General features: G+C 36.7%; 1 protein-coding gene across 1 annotated transcript in view; it reads left to right on the top strand.

Annotated features, from left to right (window-relative positions):
- Nucleotides 1–7,484: 7,484 nt before the first annotated feature.
- GLT1D1 (glycosyltransferase 1 domain containing 1) overlaps nucleotides 7,485–13,648 on the top strand; it is a gene marked incomplete at its 5' end in the record, with an annotated part of 47,898 nt that continues 41,734 nt past the window's right edge. The window contains 2 exons of the mRNA XM_010293520.1: nucleotides 7,485–7,633; nucleotides 10,767–10,872. Of these exons, the coding sequence (XP_010291822.1) occupies nucleotides 7,485–7,633; nucleotides 10,767–10,872 (255 nt within the window). The remainder of the gene's footprint in view (nucleotides 7,634–10,766; nucleotides 10,873–13,648) is intronic.

Below are 13,648 nucleotides of genomic sequence, written 5' to 3'. Positions count from 1 at the left end.
CGCCGCTGCGGGTTTGCTGAGGCTCTGTCTGAGCAACCTGTCCCCCTCTGCCCGTACGACTGGGGAGTAAGGGATAGGGGGGAGCCGAGGGGCTCCCCCCCAAAAAAAGAACCCAAACCTAAGAGCTTTTGCTCGGGGCAGTCTGCTGTCCCAGCAGCTTGGGCTCGCAGGCTCAGAGCAGAGGTCCCCTCAGCAGCCGCCCCACTGAGCCCGGGCACAGCGGGTCTTAGTCAGTGGTGCAGCGGGTTTCCCAAGGGCTGCCCGCTTGGGAAATTCCCAGGATCGGATGAGCAGTCACTGCGAGAAGCAGTAGGCTCTGGGAGCTCTGAAATGAGGAGCCGTTTAGAGCAGCAGTATTGCAACGGCTACCCCCCTGAGCGCTCTTGCTGTGGGGCCCTCGTGCAACGTGCCGCTCTCGGCGATTATGGATGTGAATCTGTAGTGCTTTGAAACTGCATAAATACATAATAGTCTTAATGTCCCCCATTTAACTTTTTTGATGAAATGTGGAAAACGGATGTGGCTGACAGCATTTCTGAGGGCTTTGCTGTGCATGTGAGCTTTGTTTAAAGAAAAAAAAAAGTAATTGTAAAAATGAAACAATTTCTCAATGGTTTTTGTCCTCTGGAGGCCCAAAATAAGGACTTAGTTGCTTCTTACCTGTCAGTCACCCACAGTTTAGTTGTTTTTCTTAGAATTAATCTCTTTGGCTATTACGTTTTCCTTGAGCTTGATCTGCACGTTGTATGTTACACATAGAAATAGTCCTCTGACGTTGTTTTAAGTTTTCACGCCGGTCATGTCAAGTTCAGTCTTAGATTTGTGCAGGGCTACTGTGTTGGATAAGATACAGACCAGAGAAAGCTGAAGTTTTCTGTATTTTAAAAGAATATTTATTGATAAAATGTTGAGAAAACATATTTGTTTATCATACACATTTTTTACCTGTCCATGTCAGCACAGAGTTCATGTGTGGTGGTTTGTGTGGCATTCTGCATTTCCTTTCATCTTCAATCTTTTGCTTTCCCTGGGTAATACAAAACTAGTTATTTTTAGGGATGTCTGCTCATTCTTCCTCCATAAGATTATTTATTCTACCTTTACAAATTAAATATTCGCTTACCTTCATGTTCCATGTCAAAATGAAGAAAATCAGACAAACATTTAGATTGTGGAGCTGTTCAGACGTAATCTAGTAGAAAGCTGGTTTTGCATTATTTCTAGTTAAACTAAGCCTGAATAAGACAGACAAACAAATGTCTACATGTTATTTCAAATTGTCTTTTAACTACACTGAAATTGATTGTAATCATGTGAGCATACTGCATCGAGACAACAGTGGCTTAGCAAGGTGCCTTTACGTGAGTCAGAGTAACCAGCGGTTTTGGTTAGCCTTCTCCAGCTGTGACTTGTGCACAGTGGCCTAATTTAATGTTTTTTATTTTGAAAGAGGGTGTAGGCTTGGTGAGATGCAACAGCTCAGTTGGCAGATGGTTCAACATATTACCATGTTAACGCAATGGTTTGCAGCTATGTGAACACATCTGCAGTGATCTGTGCACAGTACACCAACTTGCTTTAGCATCCTGTTGCTTTATAGGCATACCTTATACAACATGGATGCTGCTTTCCCATGCACGTAGACTTTCAACATAAAGAAAATAATTAGTGAAAGGTCAATTTAATTCATGTTCACAGTAAAGATGGATAAAGGATTCTAAGAGAAGTAGTATTTGAGTCAATAACTTATGTCATGTTCAGTTGCTATCTTATCACCTACCACAAATGTTATTTATAGTAATAACATAAACGAGGCCATTTAGGGGAAAAAAAAAAAGTCTGATCAGGGAAAAAAGTCAAGAGTATTAGCTAGCAATTAAATCCATCTTCCTAACTAAAAGGCTAGTTAAGGGACAGCTATCACTAAAACCATCCTATGGAGTTACTTCCATCTAATACTAGTTTTCTTAAGACTTTTTATGCCATTTAAAAAAAAAATAAATCTACATGTATGGCCGAAGGCTTGGGCATGTCACTTCTCGCACTAATCTTTCATACCTGAGGTTAAGTACATATGGTAACCTTTGTAGTGTATATGTTAATACACAGTAAATACATATTCCAATTAATATTTGGCTTCAGTTGTATGTGCATACATGCTCATTAATTTATTTGTTCAATTTTTTTTTTATATTGAACCATGGTAACTTTTGGTTAAGTACAAGTGAAACAATGAAGTTGTCTCCAGGTTGGATACTTGCCAGCGTAGATGAATTTTTATGGCTTAATATTGCTGGGTGTACTATGTTTATGATGTTACAGCTGTTCCTATAATTGCTTCATCTTTTCATAAATAAGGTATTCATTTCCTGAGTTTAAAGTAACTGGTGGCAAAGATACCAGAATCTAATTTGGCTAGAAATCAGCTTGCTAAAACAAGTGATATAGTGAATGTGCTGTGGGCTTTTTTCGTAGATTGTGTGTATAATCTTTAATCACCTTAAAAAATATGACCAATGAATAGAGAATAAAACACTAAGCAAAAGTTTTTGGTTAGGAAGCCATTCTTCAGCCTTAGAAATAAGATCAAAGAGAGTGTTAGTAAAGAAAATAAATGAATCTTCTCTGCCCCTTCAAATGTTCCGTTCATCTTTTATTACTTGGTAGTAAGGAGGAATAGAAATCTTGAATTAATTGGTTAATTAGAAAGATTTAGATGAAGTATTTTGTCAATATGTAAGTTGTTTCAGTTCTCATTTGAAATGGGACAGTCGTGATAGCCATTCTGTAAATCTCCAGGTAATCAACTGCAGGAGAATTAAACCCACAAATTCAATAATGCTTATCTTTCCTCTTTACAATTATTTTTCAGTTTAGACATTTATTGGAGTAATTCTGAGCCCGAGCTTTTCTTCTATTTAGTCTTATCCTATTTGCTACCATTAAAATCACACAGAAGAGCACTCGTACAGCAGGAGATCATCTTCTCTTCATGGTAGGTCTGTCGTGGTTTAGCCCCAGCCGGCAGCTAAGCACCACACAGCTGCTCGCTCATCTCCCCCCTGCCAGGTGGGATGGAGGAGAGAATCGGGGACAAAAACCTCGTGGATTGAGATAAAAACAGTTTAACAGGGCAGCAAAGGAAGAGGAAATAATAATAGAATATACAAAAACAAGTGATGCACAACACAGCAATTGCTGCTTGTTTCCTGGTGATATCCTGATTGATACCTGGTGATTGATAGTCAGTCCCCAAGCAGCTATTGGGGAAAAAATTAACTCTATCCCAGCCAAAACCAGGACAAGGTCATAAGCTCTGTTTTACCTACCTATGTCTATTTGCACAGGTGCTGGTAATTTCCTGCTGCTGTTTGCATGGCAATTCCCAGAGCAGGACAGCTGCAGAAGGCAGGCATTCATCCTCCACCTTTGGAACTGAGATGCAATCATTTACGCGGCCTGCAATTGATGTATGCTGCATCCCAAAATGTTTTGCACAGCTAGACCTGTTTATAAGGCAGGAGTAAACTTTGCAGAATTATTTTGTCCTTCCAAAAGCCAGTTACTGACTTCAGAACATTGAGACAGAAGGTTTCTTTCCCCATTTTCACTCACATATTTAATTTCTGTTCTTACTGACAGTGGATTTTATTCATACTTCCTTCAAGCCAACACAGAGAAATAAAATGAAGAATACTTTGCTTTAACACCTATGGAAAAAAAAATTAAGACAATTTACAATGAAAACAGAGGAGATCAAGCCGGGTTTCAACTCTTGTAATTCTATCAACTTCAGTGGGAATTGGGAGTATTCATCTCTGGCCGAGTTTCAGAAAAGGCCATGGAAGTGACTCTGCTCACTTAAGCTCTGAACTGTACTGTATAGATTTAACAATAGTTGATGCATAGCTGCTTTACAGAATAGACATGGAAAGAGATAATTAATATTTTTGGATGAAGCTTATTTTGTGCTGTTCAAGTCAGTGTATCTACCCACCAGGAACTTTTTGGAAATGAAACAATCTTTGTCTGCAAGTAATTCAATTGAAATATCAGTTGAAAATTAGAACATAAATGTTTTTGAGAGGAAGACATCACAGAAAATAAAACAAGTTTCAAAACTATAATACTTTAGAAGGACGCATACTTTTAACTCTCATCTTAGCTTCAGCTGTGCTGTGTTTGGAACTATAAAACTGTTTCTGTATATGAAGACCTGTGAACTGCAGATTCAGGTTGAAGGAGGGAAGACTGGTAGCCAGGATAAGTGAGAAGTAGTGATCAATAATATAGGAAATAAAAAAAAAAAACCAAACACAACAACAAAAAAAACCAAAGCACCAAACCAAAACATTGTAAACCATCATCTGGTATTTCATAGTTGTTAGAGAAAAACGTTTTTCTATAGAAGTCTTTAATGAAGTGAAAACATGTGTCAGAAAAGGGTTGTACCTTTTAGCAGTACCTCTCTGCATACAGTCTAGATCCAGAGCAGACACTTACAGATTTCACTTGTAACCCTCATGGTTTCCAAAGAGTGTACAAAATACAACAAAAAAGATTAATTCCCTGAATAGTAAAAACAATGGGACTGGAAAGTATTTTGTCCAATATTCAGATGTGTATAAGTATCACAGTGTAAGCAGTGAGTAATATAATGTACTGTAAGAAATGATCCTTCAAATTTAATAAATTACTGACGTTTTCCCCGATTGGTTACTGCCTAGCAATACACCCCAAATCTGGAATCTGACAGCCAAACTCCATTTTAGAAATACTATTCACCTGAAGTAGTGGCTTTGGTTTCCATGAGAGTTTTGGTAGAAGGGAAGGATACAGAGCAAGGCAAATTCTGGATCCAAGCAATAATCACTGGTGGTTAAGACACTTACTTGGAAATTTATCTGCCACATACAAAACTGTGATAGAAAATGTAGACTTGAGATCTAGCATTTTCAGTCTTGTCTTAGATTCACAGACAGCAGATGTGTTCATTTTTATTTTTCATTCAGAAAGTATTTGTTTGTGAAATGGCAAAGTAATGTGAATACACAGTTGCCAGGAGGAGAAAAGATATGGGTGATGTATCCCTTCTGTCTTGGCTTGATTCAGGGACATCTGTGACTTCACAGACACATCAGCCTTCAAAAAAAATCTCCTGCAATTTGCAGCACCCTCATATCATGTTCCTTGTAACAGCATATGTGAGAAAATCAATCTGCTTTTTTTTTTTTTGGTTATAAAGATAAAAAGTAATTTAGAAAATATGAAAATACCACTCTAAATTTCAGTACTTAAATACTACCCATTAACTCTACCTCGATGCACATATATTTCCATATATGCATAATCTGAAGCCTGTGACTAATCATATTGAACTCAATGGTATATTTATGGGATTAAAGCCTCTTTCCATCTGGGAATTCAAATTGTTCTGGAAATAATTTGATAATTTTTCCTTCTTAAGGTATATGCAAATTTTTTACATGCTCCCGAGTCATTATGTGTAGAAAAAAAAATGGAAGTAATAGAGGTAATCCACAATTTATGAGCCTTTGGAACACTTGAGGGAGTCCCCCTCTATTTACTGCAGAAACAGCTGTCATTCAGCTGTGAGATTGGGAGCTGTGGAAACTGTGGAGGAAAGGAAAAGTATTCATCCCTAGTATATTAAAAAAAAAAAAAAGACACTTTAGATCAAAATTCCTAGCTGAGTTTCTTGATTCCTAATGTCCTGAGAGAGTTATTTTCAAATTAATTATAATATGCAAACATATTGCTTGTACATGATAGTGATTTATGGTAATTGGAATACTGATGGGAAAAAATTCTTTTAGACTGTTTAATGAGCACCTGTGAAATTATGGAATGCATGCACAAGCATCCCAAGTATTTGCCCGAGAGATTTTCTTTCCACAGCTGTGAGATGTGGGCATCACTATATAGATATAAATTGAGAGCCTCTTTGAAAAGGCAAGCAGGTACTTGGTACAAGTTCATGGGACAACTGGTGTAAATAATTACTCAACAGTGTAAATAAGGAGCTTACAATCTGGCTGTGTTTTGTTATTTATTAGTACTTATTATAATTTATTGGTCTTGTTTCAAACAGTGAAGTTAAAAGTAAAATGAGTTTCTTTTTATAATAAGGAAGAAATACAGCACCATATGTTGTGCCAATGGACCTCTGTCTGATACAGTGCTAATACATTCCTTCCAAGGCCTCAAGACATTTTACAACATTTTTAGCACCAATTTCTGCAGTAATGACTAACTTCTGCAGGACAGAAAATTACATTTCTTGGGAGGATATGAAATGATCAGGAAAGGAAAGAGCCGACATTATCCAAGAAGCTATTGAGTTAGCAGGATTTTAGTGCCAGAGCAATTAATATGCTATGAGAAATAAATCAACTGGAACAATATGTAATAAGCAGAAAACATTCTTGTGGTCTCTTTATAATGTTGCAAATGTAAATACTACATATTTCAGCAGATACAGTGTGCTAGTTTCTATCAAAGCATGGTTTTCCTCCTGTATGTTTTTTGGCTGATATCACTGGAAACATTGATAACTGATTCTGGTTTTGGTGGGAGGAATTATGAGCCTAGAGTACAAAAGAAAAGACTAAAAGAAAGCTCATGAAAATGCCTAAACTAAACCTGCCCATAATCAATCAGTTTCTTGACTTTGGCAGTCTTTTAATCAATGCTTTAATATGAGGAACAACTGTATATAAAGATGAATGGGTAAGCTGACACTAGAAGGGGGGGTGGGTTGTTGTTTTTTTTTCTTTTTAGCAATTGAGATTTTAAAAAGAGTGGGAAAGTATTTGTAGGTTTTTTCTCTTCTACTTCAATTATCCTGTGCCTGTTTTACAAAGGGGTAAACTAAGACAAGAAGCAATTAAACCCACAGTCAAACGTAAGGGAAATACAATTTCAACTCTCCAGTTTTATTTATGTATTCATTTTTTTGCATGTTCTGTATTTTTAATAGCATTGATTAGCTGGACATATTTGTGTTTTCTTCACTTGGTGGCCTTTCTCCAGAACCAGGGCCTGAGAATCCTTAAGACCAAGGTCTACCAAACTCAATTCAAAAGAAGTCTTTTCAGCATATTAAGCTGAAACTCAGTTAGGAAACATCCTGAACATGCTTCACTTCTGATTTCCAAAGGTGGTGTTCATGCTACGTAGGCTTGGGCCTCAAAATGGGTACAGATTATGTTGCGTGGCAGTGTGGCTGTGGCTTCGCAATGGTGAAGGGAACAAATGTTTTCCATGAACACTGCGCCCTCCCTGCCCCCCCACCCCCGGCCTTGTAAATAGCTCTATGGTTGCTTGAACAAAATTAGTATAAAGGTAAATGCTGGAGAAAAATTATTACAGAAAAACATTTTGATTAAGCTTATTTGATACACTGGCATGTCTACAACATTAATAGCGTCCTTTTTCTTTTTCTATTTATTCCAATAATGAAGGAATCATCTACATGCTGCAGGTCATATCTGCGTCCTTAAAGATGCTTTAACGTATGAAAGTCCAACTGAAATAGCAAATCTAATCTCCACAGACAAGTTTGATGCAGCCCTGGCCATTCATCTTTATAAAGGAGGCAGACTTCTGCAAGGTAATCCTCTTTCTATTTTGCAATAAAAATACCCCTTAAAAAGGTACTGAAAGAGAAGAGAATGAATACAAACCGTTATAATTGTATAAACCCACATGTCATGTTATTCTGTTTATCTACTTCAACAAATGCTCAGAAATGCTGAAAATCTTTTTCTGTGGGAGATCTGATCCAGAGAAGAGAGAACTAAATAAATGTACTTTTAAAGCACATAGTGCATTTCGTAATTAAGTACTTTAACTACATTAAGATAAGAGCATTATATTAACATTAAGATATTTTCAGCAAATGTGTTCTTTCAGAGGACAATGACTTGGCTAAGTATAGCTGAGGTCAAATAGAAGAAAACAGAGAGGCTAATTTGATTTTTCTGCTCAAAAAATGAGTCAGTTTTTTTTGACGTGAAATAACTTTAAGATGTTGTTCATGCCAGCGAAACTGTAGGAGGCAGGATGTTATCAGACAAATAATAAAATTTTCTATTGTATCTAGTCATGTAGAACAAAATTTTAGCCTGCCATTAATGATACCCTAGAAGGTCTGGCTTTCAAAATTACAGACACTGTCACCTACTGAAATTGCGAGTGTGTATCCATTTTTGAGATCACATTTGTATTGTACAAATCTATTCACTTGGATAAGGGTAGGTAATTTGATACTTCCATCAGATCTCAGTATAAGTTGTGTTGTGCTGGTTCTCAGATTTCAGAAGTCCCCCTGCTATTTGTGCTGGTGGGTTTTCAGAAAGCCTGAATTATTATGTCTGTCATACTTGTGTATCTTTTGTTACAATGGAGCTCTGATTTCACTAGGAATCCTAAAGTACAAATACAAAAAAGTAATTCTGTAAGATGATCTCTGCTAACATAAGACTTTATCTTAATGGAGTGTAGAGATGATGGGTTTTGTGACAAGACCTAGAATTGTTTTGGAGGAGGCTTATGGAAGGTCTTAGAACAGTGACTTTTTTTTTTTTTTTTTTTTTTTTGCTAAGGAACAAAAAATAAGATTGAGTTTTAAATGTTTACTGTAAAACTTTATTGCAGTTTTGACTTGCATGGCATTGCCCGAATGCTGTTGCTGTTAGCTTTTCAAAATCTCAAGTGACCTACAAAGCCTGATACTTGAATGATTTACAAAAGCTCAGCAACTTAAATAAGTCAGAGTCACACTGTTCCAAAAACCATCTGCAGTAACTGAAAGAAAAATAAGATGGAAATCTGTGAAAAGCAAGACAGTAAGTAGTGTGATTGCTGAGATGATCCTAGTCAAACTGTAAAAGTTATTGTAGACTTCTTGAAGGAAAAAAGTGATTCAAAGGGCATTCCTTCTGATTCTTGCAGCATTTAATCTGTCCATATTCTATGTTAAGAAACACCTTAAAGAAATTTAATGATTACAGTCATACTACCATTACTACCATACTACCAAGCTTTTGGGCCTCATCCCGGAAACTCTGTTTATATGATTAGGGACATATGATCAATACATGTAAATAGGTGACGTAATAATTATTTACTTATTTATTAGGAAAGCAATTTGTATTTTATATTGTATTACAGAGAGTCAGTCTCTTGAAGATTAGTGCTTACAGACTAATTATTAATTATACAGTATCCTCTAGTGTCCTGCTTGTTGGTCCAGTGCTGACGACAGTGTTGTCTACTGAGTCCTTGATCACTCTACCCTCCCATCCAATAGCAAGGGAAAAAACAAAGCATATTTTCTGCCTTTCTTGATACACAGTGTAGTTGGCAATACAGCCTAACTGCTTATTCTTGTTCACAGTCAGAAGGAAACGTTGGCTTCATCTGTTACAGCTAACAGAAATCTGCAAAATCCACAAAATTGGTCACCTTAATGACAGGTTTTGTAGGCTGTCTTACTGGAGACAGTTTTAAATTCCAAATGGGACTGCAGTTTTGCAAAAGAAACGATGTTCTGCATGTAGTAATTAGCTACCATGAGTCTCTTATTTGTTAGCTTAATGTGGTGTAAAACTTACAACTTAAATCGTTTTCTGTGCCGAAACAATCAACAGTAAACATAATTGTCTGTTATCTTCATTAGTTGAAGTGTAGAACATTACTGATAACTTGTCAGTTACTAAAAATAACCTGACTCCAAGAAAAGAAATACTATTAGAAAGGAATCTTACACTACTAGTGGCTTTTTTATTTTCATCTAAGTAGTCTTTGGTCTTGTCCATCTAAGTCCAGCTACTGTTAGCATAGAAGTGCTACTCTGTTTCAGTGGCTTTACCTTTACATAAATATGAATTTATTCTGACGCTCTGTATCAAAACTAGGCTTTTGCCAGAGTGCAGACACCACGAGGATATGTATGCTTTTGTTGATACTCTAAAATTTGAATGTTGATTAGGTCTTGTGCACAGTCTGTCCCAGAGACAGCATGCCTTCGTCTGCTCTTACTGTTCTGAGCACTGTAAGGCATCCTAAAACAACTTTCATAATTTGTGTAATCACAGGAGGTCTTGGAACAATCAATTATAAACACAGATTTGTCTTTTGGGATGGAATTAGGCAAAACAATGGTTTAGTTGCAGGTTCACATATACTGCCTTATTTAATTTGGTGACCTTTTCTGATGGTGTGGCTCCATCTACATTTTTTGTAGCAGTAAAATTGGCTTCAGAAGTCAATATTTAAAAAAAACAAACTAATTTCAGTAACCAGCTTTGCAGGATGGTCACCCAAAGCACTGTATTGGAATGCCTGAGAGGGCACTGAATGAGTGGCTGAGACTAGATACCTGGGACCAAACTTTGAGATACTGCATCTTATTAAAATGTGAATAACATTTAAAATATATGTGCTGTTTGGTGGGCTGCCAAGTGTGGAAACTAATTGGTTGTTTTTACTAAGCATGGAAAAGGCGAAGAAAATGTCATAGCTACACAACTGTGTGACATGCTATGGAAGTGCAGTTATTGTATAGGTTTTTTTCAGTGCCAAACCCATAAAAACCCAAGTTTCTCCAGGTTTCTTTTTCAAAGGCTTTTGCTTACATATGTGATACAGTATTACCAATATACTTTTTCACTCTTAATGTCCCCTTCTAGTCATTACCTTGACATGTTGGTCAACTTCTCATCATAGTCATTGCTTTCCAGGTAGCAGAATCCCTTTTGGAATCATTTTTGGTGGGACAGATGTAAATGAAGATACCAAATATGAAGAGAAACATCGGGTAATGGGAGCAGTGCTAGGAGAAGCCAGGTAAAAGCATGTTTAGAAGGTTTATGACAGGAAATTGCATTTTTATAATGCAGATATTTTAGGAACTGTTCCATAAATGCTTGGAATCACTGGGAGATGTGTAGGCCAGCAGACAAAGGATAGACTACTTGAAACCCTTATGATCTCTACATATTATGTTATGATTCTGTGATGGAAGTAGAACAGTTTCTTCATAAAATACAGTCTGTATGCAGTCTATTCATTTTGTATTTCCTCTGTTACAATTGTTTCATCTTACTTGTCCATGTAAGAGTTGGCAGACGTAGTAATGAAACTTGGTCTCTGGGGCTGTGAATTTTCAAAAAGACTCAAATCCCATTAAAAGCTAATGAAATCTGTGCTCTTGCTAACTAATCCTGTGCTTTGTCTACTGAATCATAACTGTTTTCTAGAACAATAGCACTATGCATGTGATGAGAATATAAAATTCTAAGGCAGGTAAAAATGAGAAGAATAATAGCAAGAGTACTTAACCTGGGATTTGGCAGCGTATTGCACTGTAGAATAACCTACTTTATAGGTAGACATTATAAAGACAGCTTTTGATGGTTAGTATAACTTCTACTGTAGCAACTTGACTATGGTTTATTTGGTGTCTTTATAATGGATACAATTCTATGCGATCAAGGTTTAATTTCTTACCAACGATATTTTAGACTGTTTGTATTTGCAGAGATTTAGGTAAAGAAATGCACATCTAAGTATCACCAACAATATCCATACAGTTCTCATTTGTACAGAACTATCCTGGCCATGAATTGACTGATATTTAATATTTAAATAGTGAATCTTTAGTAGTGGAGGTGCTTAATGGTAAGTTAGTGGTGGAGGTATGATTATTTAAATATCAAATCTTTGTTAGCAGTGGAGGTATGACTATTCTCATTAAATCTTATTGTAGTAATATTATTAGCCTAAATGAGGTTGGACCCCATTTGCCAAGGCTCTGTGCCAGAAGTGCTAAATGTTGCTCCAAGTTGTGTGTGTGTGGTTTGTTTTTTTTTTTTTTAAAAACCTCTGGTTCTTAGTAAATTCTGGTTTATGTTATTCAAACATATAAAATATTCCATACTGGAACTAACATATTTTATGCATTAAGTGCTATCTGTACATACAGACCAAGGTCCCCAGTAGGTTGACTTAAGGGAAACGACAACTAAAAATAACTGGCATTTGCCCTGTTGGATCACAGATTGAAACCTGTTCTTGGACACCTCGCATTTAGCTTGTTGACAAACTGCTTGGCTGAAAAGCAGGTGACTCAAGTATAAAAAGCTTTTGTTCTTTTTTTCCTGCTAATGTGACCCTTTCTCTAGATACATGAACAAAGAAGCAGAGACTGAAAAAAGTCTTTAAGCAAATTTTCTGAGTTTTTTACGTGAATTGACAAGGGAGTAAAAGTCCACAAAAGTTCCAGTGACAGGTCAGTGTAGTCATCAAATGTCATTCAAGGACTATTCAGAAATCAGAGAAAATTACTAAAAAACAAAAACCTTTTTGCAGTGTTTCTCATTGTTTCAATATCCCCAGAAAAGAAGTTTCCTTCTGCTTGATCCAAAGGTCTGTTGACTTCAACAGTGTTTGGTCACATCCATGGTGGGCCAATCAGCCCTTTTTTTTTATTGGAAACTAAAGCATTTTCTGGATATAAATCTTCCAATAGATGAAATTAATTTAATAGATAGCTTAAGTCTTATCAAGATAGAGACTAAGGCTGTCACTTCATGTGTAGCCAGTGTAATAGCTCACTGATGGCAGGGATGGCTCTATTGCTACCCCCCTTCCTTTTCTCCTTTCTCTTGCTTGTGGCTGTGTGACCCATCCTTTCTTGTGCCAGGGGTGGACTGCTTTCTGAGCAGGTTTAACTCACTAAATGGTGTAAAATTGGCACTTCTTTGGGGGTTAGTTTTCTACCACTTTAATAAGAAAAGTGAGGTCGTGGAAGGCTAGAAGAAGGATGTCTTTTTGGTGGCAGTAAGCTGCTACAAGCAGGTCACACAGTCTCATGGAACTATACTGTGACTGTTGACTTGAGTATTCTGAAGAGTCATCACTCCAGAATTGAGCTCTGCATAAGCGAAAGGGTTCCCTGAGTGTGTTAGGTGTAATCAAATTTAAGCATCTGCAACATGTGATCAAATCCAGTGTACTGCTTGCATACTTCAGCAGAGCTTAATTATCTTGCTGAACAGAGCTTGCTCAGGATGCTACCTGTTTTCATCACAGCATTCTAGCTTAGGCAGATACCTACAGTGGTTCAGATACAGCAGTATGGATTTTGGTTCATGTTAGCAATGAGGAAATACATGCAGAATCTGCAGCAGGCTTATATCTTGTAGTTTTATCTTTGCTAATACCACTGTATGTTCTTGCTGTTATTAGCTAACTTAACGCTGGCATAGATAATGCTATTCTGTCTATAGTGCCGTGTAAAATGTGGTGGGTAAACAGATTTTAAAGACAGCGCTTAATCACACTCATTGAAAAATCATTAGGGCATGTTCTTATGTCTTAGTGTGACTTGTAGTTGAAAAGCAACTTAAGGCCCCATTCAAGACAAAATTTATATACTTGTTTACTTTTGTTATCAAATAATCAGAGATTATTCTTTAAACAGGTCTGGAGGAAGAGAAAAAATATATCTAACCTGTCAGTTAAATTTCAGCACTGCGCAAAATGAAAAGTATATAAGAATATAAATGAAAAGTATATAAGAATCTCTGAGTGTGTCCATTTGATCCAGTACTGTGTTTAA

This window comes from Phaethon lepturus, unplaced genomic scaffold (assembly GCF_000687285.1).
Source record: "Phaethon lepturus isolate BGI_N335 unplaced genomic scaffold, ASM68728v1 scaffold30270, whole genome shotgun sequence".
Taxonomy (NCBI): domain Eukaryota; kingdom Metazoa; phylum Chordata; class Aves; order Phaethontiformes; family Phaethontidae; genus Phaethon; species Phaethon lepturus.
This window is presented reverse-complemented; position numbering and strand designations above follow the sequence as displayed.